The sequence below is a fragment of the Syngnathoides biaculeatus genome, chromosome 6, assembly GCF_019802595.1.
Source record: "Syngnathoides biaculeatus isolate LvHL_M chromosome 6, ASM1980259v1, whole genome shotgun sequence".
NCBI lineage: Eukaryota > Metazoa > Chordata > Actinopteri > Syngnathiformes > Syngnathidae > Syngnathoides > Syngnathoides biaculeatus.
Genome location: NC_084645.1, coordinates 21,591,681 through 21,608,725, shown reverse-complemented (window position 1 = coordinate 21,608,725; position 17,045 = coordinate 21,591,681). Strand labels below are relative to the sequence as shown.

General features: G+C 48.2%; 1 protein-coding gene across 2 annotated transcripts; it reads left to right on the top strand.

Moving 5' to 3' along the window:
* The first annotated feature begins 75 nt into the window (after positions 1–75).
* On the top strand, positions 76–16,856 carry neto2b (neuropilin (NRP) and tolloid (TLL)-like 2b). 2 transcript variants are annotated; one of them, XM_061823581.1, is made up of 11 exons: positions 76–202; positions 9,012–9,068; positions 10,640–10,792; positions 12,074–12,322; positions 12,860–12,907; positions 12,982–13,109; positions 13,424–13,525; positions 13,689–13,815; positions 14,855–14,968; positions 15,643–15,773; positions 15,857–16,856. In XM_061823581.1, the coding sequence occupies exons 2-11, from the start codon at positions 9,017–9,019 to the stop codon at positions 15,974–15,976; spliced, it is 1,224 nt and encodes a 407-aa protein (XP_061679565.1). In that variant the 5' UTR covers positions 76–202; positions 9,012–9,016; the 3' UTR covers positions 15,977–16,856. The 2 variants fall into 2 exon arrangements, with proteins under 2 accessions (XP_061679565.1, XP_061679566.1); XM_061823582.1 differs by lacking the exon at positions 76–202 and having other exon boundaries at positions 8,966–9,068.
* The last annotated feature ends 189 nt before the right edge of the window (positions 16,857–17,045 follow it).

The following is a 17,045-nucleotide window of genomic DNA, read 5'->3' as shown; positions in this document are numbered from 1 at the left end:
CATGCTTTTTTTTTTTTTTTTTTTTTAAGATCAGTGGACTTAAGTTGTATAAGTCACACTGACGTGTTTTCTGAAGAAATAGCACTAAGTCATCATACGTTGATTGATTTATTATACATATTTGTTGTCACATTTATCGCGGCGCTCCGGCGACCCTTGTGAGGATCAGCGGCTCGGGAAACGGCTGGATAGACCAATCGCGGTGAGGGATATGCAAATTGAAGCGCATTGTGGTCTGTTGGAGCCCGAGACAATAAGATGATGTATTTACTTAGAAACTGATATTTAAAAACAAATCGCATGTTACATTAGTGGAAATGGTACAATATTTTGTGGTAGAAAATATCCATTTTTAATATTTACACGCTCCATTTTTATAGATGTGTGAGAGTAACCAATTTAAAACCAAACCACGGCTTCCTCTTCGCTTGCCGCGTCAAAGGATGGATGACACCCGCAAAACTTGCCGTGATGTACAGTAAATAAAGTACAGTACAGTCCAGCTTGTGCTCGGATTAAATCTTGGGTCGCAATCACTGCGCTTCGGATTTAAAGATGAAAGTCAGCATCGTACACAGATGCGCAGCCGGGGTCCTTCTGAGCGTGGAGTATTTGCTGAAGCGTCCCCCACACGGACATTTCTCAGATGTTTTCGTCATAATTATATTAAAAAAAAAAAAAAAAAAAAAAGGACAGTCCAACCGTTGATCATTTGGATTTGGTTATGAAAGATTGCTGGTTGATTTATACTGATACAAATAATGCATAAAGGTGCGTCTCAATAAATCTGAATATCATGAAAAAACGGATGAATTTCAGCACGTGGTCTGAAAAACTGAAATTCATATTACAGCCTCTTATAAATTCACCACCCACGGAGTGAAATACCAAAAGATGAAAGATTTTTATGAAATTCAACTTCATATGTTTTTGCAGGACTTGGAGCGTCTGCAACAAATTTACCCATGGGGACATTATCCGTCCATCCATCCATCCAGCCATCCATCTATTTTCTTTTTGCCGCTTATCCTCACGAGGGTCGCGGGGAGTGCCGCAGCCTAGCCCAGCTGTCAACGGGCAGGAGGCGGGGCACACCCTGAACTGGTCGCCAGCCAATCACAGGGCACAGAGAGACAAACAGTCACACTCGCAATCACACCTAGGGGCAATTTAGAGTCTCGAGGGTGTTTTTGGGATGTGGGAGGAAATGAGAGTTCCCAGAGAAAAGCCACGCAGGCAGGGGGAGAACATGTAAACGCCACACAGGCGAGGCCGGGATCTCAAAACTGTGAGGCCAATGCTTTACCAGCTGATCGATTGTGCAACCCTATATGAAATCAAACAAATTAAATGAAGTATATTTTTCCATGGCGGCACGTTGGCCTCACAGATCTGAGCTCCTGGGTTCGATCCCAGATCCCCCTGTGTGGAGTTTGCATGTTTCTCCGGGCACTCCGGTTTCCCTCCCACGTCCCAAAAACACGCATCATTAATTGGACACTCTAAATTGCCCATAGGTGTGATTGTGAGTGCGGCTGTTTGTCTCCATGTGCCCTGCGATTGGTTGGCGACCAATTCGGGGTGTACCCCGGCGGCTCCTGCCCGTTGACAGCTGGGATAAGCTCCGGCACTCCCCGTGACCCTCGTGAGGATAAGTGACAAAGAAAATGGATGGATGGATGGATGTTCCACTCAAGGTGGCTGGTTAGAGTGTTTGCCTCACAGTACTGAGGACCAGGATTCAAATCCCAGCCCCGCTTGTGTGGAGTTTTCTCCGGTTTTCCCACATCCCCAAAACATGGTTGCATGAATTGGAGACTCTAAATTGCCCATAGGTGTGATTGTGAGTGCGGCTGTTTGTCTCCATGTGCCCTGCGATTGGTTGGCGACCAATTCGGGGTGTACCCCGGCGGCTCCTGCCCGTTGACAGCTGGGATTGGCTCCGGCACTCTCCGCAACCCTCGTGAGGACAAGCGGCTAAGAAAATGGATGGATGGATGTTCCACTCAAGGTGGCTGGTTAGAGTGTTTGCCTCACAGTACTGAGGACCAGGATTCAAATCCCAGCCCCGCTTGTGTGGAGTTTTCTCCGGTTTTCCCACATCCCCAAAACATGGTTGCATGAATTGGAGACTCTAAATTGCCCATAGGTGTGATTGTGAGTGCAGCTGTTTGTCTCCATGTGCCCTGTGATCGGCTGGCGACCGGTTCCAGGTGTACGCCGCCTCCTGCCCGTTGACAGCTGGGATAGGCTCCGGCACTCCCCGTGACCCTCGTGAGGATAAGCGGCGAAGAAAATGGCTGGAAGGATGGACACCTATGAAGTTCAATGAGAAAGGTTAGATTTTTGGGGGGGGGGGGGGTGTGAAATATCAAAATCTTCACGGTGATACAATCCCGACTCGTGTACGTGACCCATGTCCAGTTTTTCGCGGACTCTGATCTTTCGCCCTAAAGCGCTAAGTCCGAAGTTGAATTACGCCGCTAAAGCCGCCCTTGCGACAGGCGCTTCGGCCTGATTGCAAAGAGCAGCTTTGCGCCGTGGGACTAAATTAAAAGAGCGAAGGAAGGGAAAAGCGAGCGAGCAATACGCGACGGTTGCCCCGCTCAAAACCTCTCGATGTTATAATAACTGAAATATTGCACGATTGCTACTGCAAATTACCCCCCCCACCCCCACCACCACCACAACCACCGCCGCCACCACGTCATCACCTCACGGCACCAAACATCAGTGCACGGGTCACATTTTCAACATTATCTTTATTACCAATAATGAAATCATACGACACATTGTCTTCTCGTTTTTGATGAACTCGCCATGTTGCAAAATTCGGAAGGCGTCCAAAGGCTGCTCATCCTCCTGCAGGCTCGCTGCCACGTGCGCAGATCAAGCCGGTCTAAGAAGATTTCGGTTTTCCCGCAAGGAAAAAAGCGTGTTGCTGCCCCCACCCAGCCGATCGGAGAGAAAAAACAAGTCATCGAAATCAACTCATAAGAATCTTTGCAGCGTTCCAATACGCCAGGAACGATTGGTGCACGTACAGGGGACACCTTCTGGGCGGAGGGAGGGGGGGGGGCAGAGTTTTAATACATATTTTCATCATGTTTGTCAACAAAAGCATTCACACTACTTCACTTTAGGTCAATGTTGTTGTTGTTGTTTTTTTTTTTGTGGTGGGGGGGACTGATGTGAGACGATTTGTAGTCGAGGCCAAACTTAAGTGCATTTGAACGCGTTAAACGGATTTTGAGAATTTTTTTCTTTTTTTTATTTTAATTTTAGACAATAAACACCTGTGCTGGTAAACTGTTGGCCTCACAGTTCTGAGGTCGCGGGTTCAATCCCGGCCCCGCCTGTGCCGAGTTTGCATGTTCTCCCCGTGCCTGCGTGGCTTTTCTCCGGGGGGCACTCCGGTTTCCTCCCACATTTCCAAAAAACACGCAACATGAAGTGGACGCTCTAAATTGCCCCAAGGTGCGATTGTGAGTGCGACTGTTGTGTGTCTCCGTGTGCCCTGCGATTGGCTGGCGACCAGTTCAGGGTGTTCCCTGCCACCTGCCCGACGACAGCTGGGGTAGGCTACGGCACTCCCCGTGACCCTCGTGAGGATAAGTTCTCTCGTTGACCTTCGTAGTTGTCGATTCATCCATCCATTTTCTTTGCCGCTTATCCTCACGAGGGTCACGGGGAGTGCCGGAGCCTGTCCCAGCTGTCAACGGGCAGGAGGAGGGATACACCCTGGACCGGTCGCCGGCCGATCGCAGGGCACATGGAGACAGACAACAGTCGCACTGACAATCACACCTATGGACAATTTAGACTGTCCAATTAATGTTGCGTGTTTTTGGGATGTGGGAGGAAACCCGAGTGCCCGGAGTTCTCAGGGTGTTCCCTGCCAACTGGCCGATGACAGCTGGGATAGACTCTGGCACTCCCCGTGACCCTCGTGAGGATAAGCTCTCTCATTGACCTTCATAGTTGTCCATTCATCCATCCATCTTCTTTGCAGCTTATCCTCACTAGGGTCGCGGGGAGTGGCGGAGCCTATCCCAGGTGTCAACGGGCAGGAGGCAGGGTACACCTTGAACTGGTTTGCTAGCCAATCACAGGGCAGATAGAGACAGACAACAGTCGCACTCACAATCACACCTTGGGGCAATTTAGAGTGTCCAATTAATGTTGCGTGTTTTTGGGATGTGGGAGGGAACCCGAGTGCCCGGAGTTCTCAGGGTGCTCCCTGCCACCTGCCCGATGACAGCTGGGATAGGCTCCGGCACTCCCCGTGACCCTCGTGAGGATGAGCGGCTAAGGAAATGGATGGATGTTTGTACTCAGACTAATACTGATTGGACCAGCAGGATACGAGTAACAGTAGGTTCGCTGATCACGAATCGAATGACTTAATTGCCAGAGCAAAAAACTGTTGGAACGTCTGCGACTTTTGACTTTCAATGATCCGTAGCGCTTTCCCGACGGAAGGAGCCGGAAGAGCTGGTGGCCAGGATGTGGACGATCCGAAAGGATCCTGCCCGCTGCGGACCCGGTTTGCGTTGCGTCCAAATCCTCGTCAGTGGTTAGCGTGGTGCCGACAATCCGTTCAGCGGTTTTGATTGTCCGTTGTAGTCTGAGCTTGTCCTTCTTTTTGTGGCGGCCCCAAACCGGACTGTGGCGGAGGGACTCAGTACTGATCGGATGAGCGCTGTGTAGAACTGTCTCAGCGGCTATTGTGACCGGCCGCGCTTCCCCAGAAGCCGCAAGAACTACATCCTTTGCCGGGCTTTTTGAAGGATGGAGTTGATGTTCGTCTCCCACTCGAGATCCTCCGAGACTGCAATTCCCAAGAACTTGAAGGTCTCGACGGTTGACGCGAGGCAGTTGGACAGCGTCAAGGGGCAGCTGTGGTGGTGCGCGGCGGGCCGAAGCGTTTGTTTACCGGCGGTGTAATCTGAGTTTTTGCCACCTGGAAGTCGGTTCGACATCACGGCGGAAAGGTTTATTTACAGCCTGTACCCCAAAAAGTTGGTTCCGTCGTCGCGACCTTGCTCACACCCGTCGAAAAGCGTCGTCGGGTGATCGCGGCAGCTCAAAAGGTCAAACAAAACAAGAGTCGCTTTCACGCAACGGAGCCGCTCGCATCTTCCTCCCAACAGGCGGCACGCAGACTAATCTTTTTCGCGCGTCTTCTCGGGCTTAACTCCGGTTTTTGATTAAGGGTCTCCGCCGTTGGCCATCTGGTCCCCCAAACGCCGGTGATCGGGTGGGCATATGGCGCTCGGGAGGCCGATTCAGGAAGTCGGGCGTCCGGCTTCGGCGCGAAAGCAGGAGTTTGAAGTCCTCCGGGGGGGGGGGGGGGGGGTGGATTTGATGACGAGCCAAACAAACGCGACAGACGAAGAAAATCCCCAAAAGAGAGTCTCCAAAAGTCTCGCCTCCGAGGGAAAGACGGAGTGGAGTCGCTTTTGCGACTCACAAACGGCAAGAAAAACACGTGAATACGAGAAGCCAAATCCAATTGATCTCGTCCACAAGGAACAGAGCATTGCAAAGTAGCGCCGATGTTTTCCATTGGATGAAATATGAATAGAACAATTTAAGACTCTTTTTTTTTAGATTGAAGGTACCGCATATTTTACAGTATCCTCCAAAATACTTAATTATGGGTGCTTGTTGCAGCCAAAGAGAGATTAAAGGTCAAGTGTCATCCCTATAAACATTCTAAAATACATGAAAAATACATATAACATTATTCACTTCAATGTCTTTCTATGACATCTAAGTGGTCGCCATATTGGCTGCGTCTCCTGTCCGTGACATCACCCCGGACATTCGCCATCGAAAACAAGCTGTGGCCCGGACTAAGGGACACGAACACGCCCCCTTCAGACACGAGGAAGAGAACGTCTCGCAACCGAGTGACCTTACCGGGGCAATATTACCCCATCGTTTCGAGCCATATTTAGATGATATGCGGATCACTTCTAACTAACAACAGACTGCCAGCCAGTATGTATGAACCATTCTCGCCCACCTACTATGGCGCACGGAATCTCGGCCAAAAGTTGTGATCGGCGGACACGGCGCCGACGGGCACATCGACACATTTATTATCCCTGACTTACAGACGCAGATCTTTTCTTACGTTCTGAAAGGATTACATCCTTCCCCCCAACTATTGTTTTTTTTTTTTTTTAGTAGCTGTATACACACCAACCTGTCATTTGGAACGTCCTTTGCACCCGTGAAATCCATTTTTCACGACGAACCGGGTCTCTTGGAAACTTGCGAAGGGTAAATCCGTCCTCCCGAGTGTTCGGGCAATATCCGGCAACGCAACGAGCCGGCATTTTGGCTAACGCGGAGGAACAACGAGCTAGCTTCCCGCAGGTACAACTAATAGAAACGAAACGAGTCCACTGGAGGGCGCTCCTGCCCCGTACGTCACTTCCTGCTTCTTCTCGAAAACAAATCCCTTGAGAGTTACAAAAAGCCATAAACGACAAAATCATGTTTTGTGGCGAAAAAACGGATGGTTCCATTCCGGTTGCCATTTTTTCCCTTTAATAATCACCCATTTCAGTTGAGTTTTAGCGGGTGTTCCCCGCAGAATTGTTTGCGTTTTACAACTTTGAGACTCCTGAGACGGGAAAGTCTTATTTGAGAAATCACGAGGATTATTAAAAATTCAAAATGGGAGCCAACGTCCGGAGGAGGAGGAGGACCGTTGGACTGCGATGCACATTTGGCAAAACACGGAAAAGGAATCCATCCATCCATCACTGGATTCTTTTGGATTCTGTATCGAGTGTTTTTCCATAAAAGTTACAGAACTTCTGCATACTAGATGGGCGAAAGATTGCGTCGCACGGCTGACATACATAAAATAATCAAATCATATATGGAATATTCAAGCTGCATCCCAGGTTGGGCTTGACTTTTTACTTTGACTTTCCCCAAAAACAGCGCCAAGATCAAGTTTTGTGGCCGTGTTTTCCGCAAATTCTGGCAGCAAATTGTTTTCATTTTGTCCTTTTGTATAAAAAACAAAAACTTGCTAACTGCACGTGATGGAAATGTAAAGCATTGCTCTTGTCGCACATGCGCAGGCATCGCACCCCCAACCCTCTCGTGCTCCTTCTTGTTGCATCCTCCTCCTCTTCCTCCTCCCCAGCCGGCAGGGATCAAATCTGCGGACGACGCGGATGGCAAAAGTTGTTTTCATCGTTCGTGTATCGACAACGTTTATGTAAACATGCCGATTATCGCCGGAGTTTCGACGTAGAAATCCGCACCTCAACTCACAGCACGGGGTGGGGGGGATGATGAATGCAGGTGAGTAACATCTTCATCATTTGTACATTTTTAAAAACAATTAATTTCAGTCAAGCATTTTTTAGTTCACTAAGTACCTCTCTCGCATTTCCAAATATTACAAGTTACTACAGTTTTGCCCTTTTTTTTGTTTTTGTTTTTTAAATACTCATAATTACATCAATACGAGTGAATTGAGTGGACGTGTTATTTTAGGGAGCTGTTTTTTTTTTTTTTAATCCATCCATCCATTTTCTTTGCCGCTTATCCTCACGAGGGTCGCTGATGGATACAAAACAAATACTACAGGCAATCAAGCAACTAACTCATGTGGAAAGAATTCATTCGTCTAAAATAATGAACTCATCGGTTGATAACAAACATCCATCCGTCCCTTTTCTTTGCCGCCTATCCTCACGAGGGTCACGGGGAGCGCCAGAGCCTATCCCGGCCGTCGGCGGGCGGGAGGCGGGGTACACCCTGAACTGGTCGCCAGCCAATCGCTGGGCACACGGAGATAGACAACAGTCGCACTCACAATCACACCTATGGGCAATTTAGAGTGTCCAATAAATATTGCATGTTTTTGGGCTGGCGGCACGGTGGATCAGCTGGTAAAAGTGTCAGCCTCACAGTTCTGAGGACCCGGATTCGATCCCGGCCCCGCCTGTGTGGTGTTTGCATGTTCTTCCCGTGCCTGCGTGGCTTTTCTCCGGGTGGGCAGTCCGGTTCCCTCCCCAAAAACACGCAACATTAATTGGACACTCTAAATTGCCCCTAGGTGTGATTGTGAGTGCGGCTATTTGTCTCAATCTGCCCTTCGTAGGCTCATGCCCTCCCCGCGACCCTCGTGAGGATGAGCGGCAAAGAAAACGAATGGATGGATGTTTTATGGATGTTGGAGGAAACCGGAGTGCCCGGAGAAAACCCACGCAGGAGCGGGGAGAACACGCAAACTCCACACATGGCAGGGCCGGGATCGAACCCGGTTCCTCAGAACAGCGAGGCCAACACTTTTCCAGCCGATTCACCCTCAAGAGACCACTTCAAGATTAAACAATTTCACAAAAGAAGAAAACTCTGAATCAAGGACATAGCTCAAAACTTGTTTCTTCTTCTTCTTTTCCTTTCGGCTTGTCCCGTGTCGCTATTCGAAAAGAATGAGAAGGGGAAAATGCAAAAAGGCAAAACATTTTTTCAACTATGTTGTTGTCACGTGTGTTTTGTCTGAAATGTAGATTTGTCAATGTATTATGAGACGGTGCCGCCCATCTCATTTGGTTAGAATAAACCCGGCCGCGCACCAAGCGGCGGACGTGACCGTACGCGACTGAACTGGGCGACCAGTTACAGTCGGTGACGCACAGAGTTTGCTACTCTCACGGCCTCTAAATTTACTCAATATGTGCCCGTGTCATTGATTACTGAGCAGTTCGCAAAGTCTGGTGGGTGGACTCGAGCTGTCCCGTGACCCAAAACTATAGAAAACGCAAGGCCGGGTTTGAGAGACTCGAGCAAGCAGATGGCGCAAGTGTTGTGTGTTTATTCACCCCCCCCACCCCCCACCGCGGATCCCGGCCCCTCGCATACATCCGGCGCCAAAGACGCCGAGCGGAGACGCGCAAATCCCGCTAAGCGCTGTCTGGCTTTTCCTTATTTCCTGCCTGTGCTCACGCGCCGCCTGTGGCCTTCCTTTCCAGTCTGGATGCTTCTCCTTTTCATCGAGGAGGGATTCGCTCGGGCTCAGAAGACGGCAGGTAAGATTGAAAAAAAAAAAAAAAAAAGCACATCATACTCCTCTGTCCCATTTTTTTTATCTTTTTACACAAATATTGCCACTTCCTGTTGCGCCTTTGCTAACAGGTGAAGTGAATCTTGTCAAGGATTGATTGCCAGGTCTTATCTCAAGACCCAAAATGTGCAAATGTTGTACCTGGCCCGACTCACGCAGGTGGTAAAAGTGCAGATATTAATGTAAAAAAGCAGAAAATTTTTTTTAATTCCTGTTCTTGAGAAAAACTGAATAAGTACTGGCTGAAATATGCTAAAGTAGACAAGCAAAAAGGAATTCCGTTCTATCTGTTGACCAAATTGATAACTTGAAAAACAACAATCGACAGGACAAAAACTATTACGCCGCGTTGAGAGTGGAGTGGGCGTGGTTTCGGCTCCTGCGGCGGACACGCCCACAGCGTTTGAGAGCGGCGACAATAGCGGGATTTTTCACGATTTTCAAGCCGCATTTTACGGCAGATACCGTACTTGGCGCTGTGATCTGTGTGTCAAAGGTAGAAGAGTTCTTTTGAACTGACGGGAACTTCAAGTAAATTTTAGTGTGTACTATTTACAGAATGGACCTTTCCGATGGCGACCTTAAGCTCCGCCCCCTTAGCCACGTCCCACAAGCTTCCAAAATGGCGATTGAACAGAACATGTTTGAAGTCGATTCTCGATCGCGTATTCCAGATAATATTGGGGTATGTTTTTTTGCCAGATGCGTCAGACCTGTCCAAGAGAGTTCTACAGAGAGGTCTCAAATATTTCACGCAAGGATATGTACACGGAATTAAGATTTTGGACGGAGCGAGACGCAATGTCAGAGTTACGGCGAAACGTTGGCGATCGATGCAAAAAAAGTTTGACGCCTCACAAACGTCATATTGAAATCCAACAGGATAAAACAGTGGAATCGTACTGCGCATGTAAAGCAGGGTGAGTACTTTTTTACTTGGAAAGATCACCAGTAATATCATTGTAGTCTTTAGAAGTGCGTAGGTTGGACTTGGCTCGTAGTGGAACCCAGTGCTCTGTCTTAAAAGTCCGATGTGATACAAATCGGCAAATAGACATTTCTCTTGCATGACATGGCGCATTTACGCATCACTAACCCGACTCTTCGGCATAAAACCTGACACGTTTCATGATAGTTGTACGTGCGCTCTTCCGCGAGCCTTAATCCATCGGAGACTCTTCGTCAACTGTGTTTTAGGCTTTGGAAAATGAAACAAGCACCCCCTTGTAAGCTAGCAGGATATCTTTCATCAGAATTTTTTCCGTAACATGAACGTTTCCAAGCGCACGCTACTGCCAACCGGCAATCCTTGTGGGACAATACGGCGAGAGGGGCGTGTCAAGACAATCCGGCTATCTGATTGGCTATTATCGTACGAATGATTGACAGGTCGGAAAGGTCCATTGAGTTCCATCACTATTTCTGGTCCATCCAGTCTTTTTTTTTGTTTGTTTTGCGTTATGTTTACGCATCTGCACTCGAACCGAAGTCAAGAGCGGGCATATGATGTTAGCCAGCTCTCACGTTGTTGTGCAGATGACGCTTCCAAAGGGCTCAAACCGTCCCAGAGGCCGCCGCGTTCTCGCCACTGCGGGAACTGGATGCGGCACGCGGACGGCGGCAGCTTTAGCTCTCCAAACTACCCCAACACCTACCCACCCAACAAGGAGTGCCTGTATGTACTCGAAGGTAAAAAAAAAAAAAAAAATACAAAATAAAAAAAATTACACCATAAAGCTCGTCGTTGCTCATCGTGGTTGTGGCATCTACCTACTGTCCGCCCCTCTCTAAAATTTAGACCACGATAAATCGATTAAAAACTTTTTTTCCATCATCAATGTGGCCTGAAAGCTGTACAAACGTTTGGTGTCGTTCTCCCGAGTCCCAACTGATACTTTTGGACGAGTACGGGGTTTCCCCTCGGATCGTCGCAGAGTGCGGCTTGTGCTGCAAGATCTGACGTGAGAAGTGTCAGGAAAAGTCGACTGGAACATCTGAACTTTACGCGAGGTTAACCAGCGGCACTGTTAAATGTCGGCGGGCGTATGCTAACTCCGAGTTTGACGTGATGTTTTCACTCTGAGCACAAGCACAGTCCTACCTGCCACCTGATGTCCTCCAACCACCACTTGCACGTTCAAACCAAGACCCTGCCGGTCCATCAACACAACAAACTGCTGTCTAGGCAGTATTTGCTACAATGCCATCGACCGGGTCATCCAAACAGCGACCTGGTCCGTCGCGTCCGACCACAGCGTCTCAAAATCTACGACGTCTCTCGTTGGCAAACGGACACAGACCAGTTCGTCGGTACCAACAGACGGCTAGACAACCAACAATACAAGCGCAGACGAACTGAACTCCACACATCGGCCGCAACCAAAACCAGGCTGGCCTACAAGCCTAACATCGTCCTTGGGGGTTACCCGCCTCCGATTCACGACGACCAACGGTCTCTGCCCAACTACGCTCTGGCTTCTGTACTGAATAGTTACAAACACCGCCCAGATGACACAGTTACCAATGTCGGCCCGGACTGTGGCACCGGGCCACACGACACGCAGGACCTGTTCAACTACCCGCCCCCCCCTACTACGCTCACGGGAGAAGATCTATGGCGGCGACCGACCGAGGCGGCCGCTTTCCTGCGGCTATAACACTTTCGCACGATTGTCTACGTCGACGCAGCAACACTGTCACGCTATCGCAACAACAACAGTCCTACTTATAATAGGGTGTGCGTTTTCGTGTAACTACATGCTCTAAGTTGTTTATTTTTACCTCCCCTCTCCAAAAGATTTTGTACATGTTACAAGTCACATTTATGGTGGAAAAGGTTTCGCAATTACTCGCCTTGATCTCAATTTTATGTTTTTCTAACGAAAACCAAGTCGTTGAGTCAAAGCGTTGAAGTTAATTTAAAGTATATGAAAGAATGTTCCATCCCATAACGTTCCACGTGACCCCTAGCGCTCCCCCGGCAGAGGATCGAGCTGCTGTTCGACGAGTCCTTCTACATCGAGGCGTCCTTCGAGTGTCGCTTTGACCACATCGAGGTGCGCGACGGCCCCTTCAGTTTCTCGCCGCTCATCAACCGCTTCTGCGGCGCCACCTGCCCCGGGCTGGTGCTCTCCAGCGGGCGCTTCATGTGGATCCGCTTCTACAGCGACGAAGAACTGGAGGGGATCGGTTTCCGGGTCCGCTACAGCTTCACGGCGGGTGATTGCTTTCCTTCTACTGTACTATGTTCTCTGGTCGTGATATGATCGGTCAAGAGACTAAACTAAGAAAATAAACAACGGTAATCACTCTCCTCACTTTCTCCTCCGTTCACATTCTTCACCTGATTCACACCGTCCGAGAAATCCAGATTTTCCATGCAAAAAAACCTTCAAGTGCATGAAACATCCACGCCATACAGGGGCTTGCCTTTCCATGCCAGCCCAACTTGCTCCTTCTCCTTACTCGGCTTCTGTTCATTCCACGTCTCTGCACTTTTGTTTTTTTAACCTCTCTTCTACACTCGCCATTGCTCCGAGCAGCTGATTCCAGCTTCTTGAACTGCCGCTCCTCCTTTGAACATGACTATCCCACCGGCCTTCACTGTCCTCTATTTTGCCTCTCCAGTGCCTACCGCCACCTTTCCAGGTTCTCTACCACTTGCTCTCTACTCTCACCACAGATCACAATGTCAAACTGAGAATTGAACACAATTGCCAGAAGCTCAAATGTATTCTCACTCGTTTCCATCCAAAGACCCGGAGTTCCATCTGCATGTGGGGGGACTCCTAAACCCCATCCCAGGTAAACCCTCGGTGATTTCTGGTTCAATTCAGACGGGTTGCTGAGGCTCGCCGGTTTTCTTCCTCCCCTCCCAGATTGTCAGTTTGAGCTGTCCGGGGCCGATGGCCTGATCCGATCCAGCCAGGTGGACGAGGAGTACCAGGTTAAGCCCGACCAGGCCGTGGACTGCATCTGGACCATACGCGCGCCGACTAACAACAAGGTTTCATGGGCACACTCGGGGTGGGAATTTAGTTAATAAGGAGCTTTTCTAGTGTGGGGTGTGAACGGCAAATGATCTAAACCGCAGGAAATAAAACATCATAAAAAAAGACGAAAACCTGCTGCTGTTGAGCTGTGTCCGTCATTAAATAAGCAATGGACTGCCAAGGGAAATCCTGCCCAAATCAAGTTGAGCCAATGCAGATCTTTAACAAGACAAAGACAAGACACGTCTTGGCTGTTACCACGGCAGCCACAGTGGACCGTTTGGACTCCCACGCTTGAGTGTTTTCATGTCGCCATTGTGTCTTGTAGATTTACCTGAGATTCCTGGAGTACCAGATGGAGAACTCCAACGAGTGCAAGAAGAACTTTGTGGCTGTTTATGATGGAAGCAACGCCATCGAGGACCTCAAGGTCATTCAGAGATTTTGTCCAGACCCTTTTCACCACGACGCGTTACAGTACTTCCTGATTCGATGACCAGCAAAAGCCAAACCTTCAATCTCACTTGACCGAGAAACCAGGACCACGCAGCAGCTTCTGGGGGACCAATCGTATGTTGTCACGTCGGTTGCAGGCCAAGTTTTGCAGCACGGTGGCCAACGACATCATGCTGGACACGGGCGTGGGCGTGGTCAGGATGTGGGCGGACGAGAGCAGCCGCCTCAGCCGCTTTCGGATGTTGTTCACGTCGTTTGCTGACCGTGAGTTCACACAATACTTTCTTCTCACTACAGTTGTTGTATTTTCGGAAGTATTTAATTGCATTGTATTTTTTTTTATACTACACAAAATAATTGGTTTTAGGTTTGAATGATTACAATATTTATTTTTCCATTTCAGGTATTTCCACTGTTTTTAATACTAATTGAATAGTTTTTGTCTTTCTAGTTTTTAAATGTGCTACACTGATTTAACTGATCATAAAATTTTCACGAACCATCCGTGCGGGTCTGGACCCAAACGCAGGACTCCGAGAAGCGAGCATGATGTTAGGCTTGGTTTATTCAAGGAACAGGTTTACACACGGTGTAAGAAGTCCGAGAAGGCAGAGGCACAAAACGCTAAGCAGAGGCAGGATCCAAAACCGTGAACCGAGGTCTGATGACTAGGAGACAAACTAGGAAACATGAACTAGGACTTGACTACGACTACGAAACATAAAGTAAGACAGGACCAAACGCTGGGACGAGGGGAGTTCGACACTACACTATTCTCAGTGGTGGAGATTCCTACTGTCAGTGAATACAACTCACTAACTCAGGGCAACGAACTGGCAAATGCCAGTGACAAAAACTCCAACTTAAATGCCTGTCTAATTACAGTCCCAATGTGAAACAGCTGTGAGCGGTGGCAGAGCAGAAAGTTAAAAGTGTATTTTTAATACTAATTAAATCACCTGTGTTATTTTAATTTGAACTAAATAATTTATTTGTTGCATTTCCTCTGTTTTCCCTAGTAAACCCAAAGAACTAACTTCTATAATATTTTCCTAATTACTGTTTGTTCATGGCTTTGTCAAGCAATTTTTCAGTTTTTTTCATTGCAATGTTTTTCACATTTACTACAAATTTCATTCTCTTTGAAAAACAAATCCCAAATCGCCGATTGCAGTCTTTTTAAATGACACGCTATTATCTTTTTTTTTTTTTTACGAATGGCACTTTTTGTACTTATGGAAATACATTTTGTCATCGTCGTAACATTGCACTGGGCGCGTTTGTATGTGCACGTGTGCTGCAGCGCCGTGTGTGGGCGGCACGTTCTTCTGCCACAGTAACATGTGCATCAACAACTCTCTGGTGTGCAACGGCATCCAAAACTGTGTCTTCCCCTGGGACGAAAGCAACTGCAAAGGTAATCTTCAAGACAAGTGCACCCAAAGTTCATGTTTTTCTTTTTTTACATTCATTTATTTATTTTTTTTTTTTTTATAAATGTTTAATTTTGTTGTTGCTTTTTCTGTTAATACCGTATTTTCCGCACGAATAAGGCGCACCTTCAATGGATGGCCTATTGTAAAATGTTGATCTTATGTAAGGCGCATAGAATGGACGCTACAGTCGAGGCCTGGGTTACGTCATGCATCCATTAGATGGAGCTGTCCAAAAGGCTCAATATTGATCCACGTATAAGGCGCACCGTCAGATTTTGAGAAAATTAAAGGCTTTTAGCTGCACCTTATAGTGCAGAAAATACGGTACTCACTTACTTTACACAAGCCTGACTTTGGTGCGTGGGATGGAGTCCCGCTCAGCGATGGTGTTGAAATCTGCCCTGCGACTGACTGGCGACCATTTGAAGGTGTAGTCCGCCTTTCACCCGAAGCTAGCTAGCCGGCATAGGCCGCGGCTCTCCCGTGACCCTTGTTGGGATAAGCGGCCTGGATAATGGACGGATGCTTTTGTATTAATTCCGCAGTTTGATTTCACAGACAAACTGCATTTTGCAAACAACGAAAACTTTTCTTTTTTCTCCTGCTCAGTACGTTCTTCCTTTTACGTTCAGCGTCACATGTTTTTGTCGCGCAGAGAAGAAGCAGAAAGGAATCTTCCAGCACATGACGAGGACTCACAGCACGGTGATCTGCGTGTCCACCGGCGTGGTCATGCTCCTCCTCGTGGTCTCCATCTTGGTTCAGGTCAAGCAGCCGCGCAAGAAGGTGATCGCGTCGTCCGATCGGCTTTTCTTTCGAAAAGTCTCCTCGCATTCAAATAACGACCGTGTGCGGTTTTTGCTTTGTAGGTGTTGGTGCGCAAGAATAACTTGTTCCAGCGTGGCGACTTCCAGGGGGTGTTTGAGCCTCCGCATTATGAACTCTTGACGCTGCGGGAAAAGGTCAGCGTTCTCAATTATAGTGTATAGATATCCATCCATTTTCTTAGCCGCTTATCCACACAAGGGTCAAGGGAGTGCTGGAGCCAATCCCAGTCGTCATCGAGAGAAAGGCGGTTAACACCCCGAACTGGTTGCCAGCCAATCGCAGGGCACATGGAGAAAAAACATCCACTCTCACATTCTCACCTATGGACAATTTAGAGTCTCCAATTAATGTTGCATGTTTTTGGGATGTGGGAGGAAACCGGAGAAAATGCAAACTCCACACAGGCGGGTCCGGGATCAAACCCGGGACCTCAGAACTGTGAGGCCAACGCTTTCCAGCTGATCCACCGTGCCGTCTAAATCAAACACATGAATTACAAAAAAAAAAAATAGCTAGCAGAATGCTAACCCAAGTGTAAGTGCTAAATAACGGTCCAATGACTGTTGAGGCAACGGATGTTTGAACACAAAGGACGCAACAAAACATGGAAACATGCAATCTAGGCATATGTTCTTTGAACTCTGCAAAAAAAAAAAAAAATACTAATATAACTGCAGGTTACTGAATCACTTAGTTGTAAAACTTTTTTTAAAAATGTGTACTACAGGCCTGTAATATCTTGTTCCTGGGTGGCCAGAGGGAGCAAACTTAGCATTCTATGCAATTCAGTTATTAATGCAAATACAATATTGTAGAGTGCAATTTCTTTCCAAAAAAAAATTATTTAAAAAGTCTTGTAGGTACTTCAAAGGCAGTTTGAAAAAAACCTGACTTGTTGAAACGTGTTGCAGAAGCAGTCCGGTGACCTGGGAGATCTTTCCGAGGAGCTCCAGTCCCTGCAAGCTCTGAGGAGGTCGTCTTCTTCAGGCTCTCGGTGTGTTCACGAGCACCACTGCGGCTCTCAGGCCTCGCTCAACTCCATCAAGGGCGCCCCCGGAGCGGGCCGCGGGTCTTTGGAGCCGACCCTGATCCGTGGCGACGTACGGAGAGTTCCGGCTCCCCTGTGCGACTCCGCCGGCAGCTTTCGCAAGAAAAGCTGGCCCGGTGTCAAAGTGTCCGTCAGCCTTCACGGCCAGTACCAGTACAGCGCGGCTGATCGACGCCACCGAG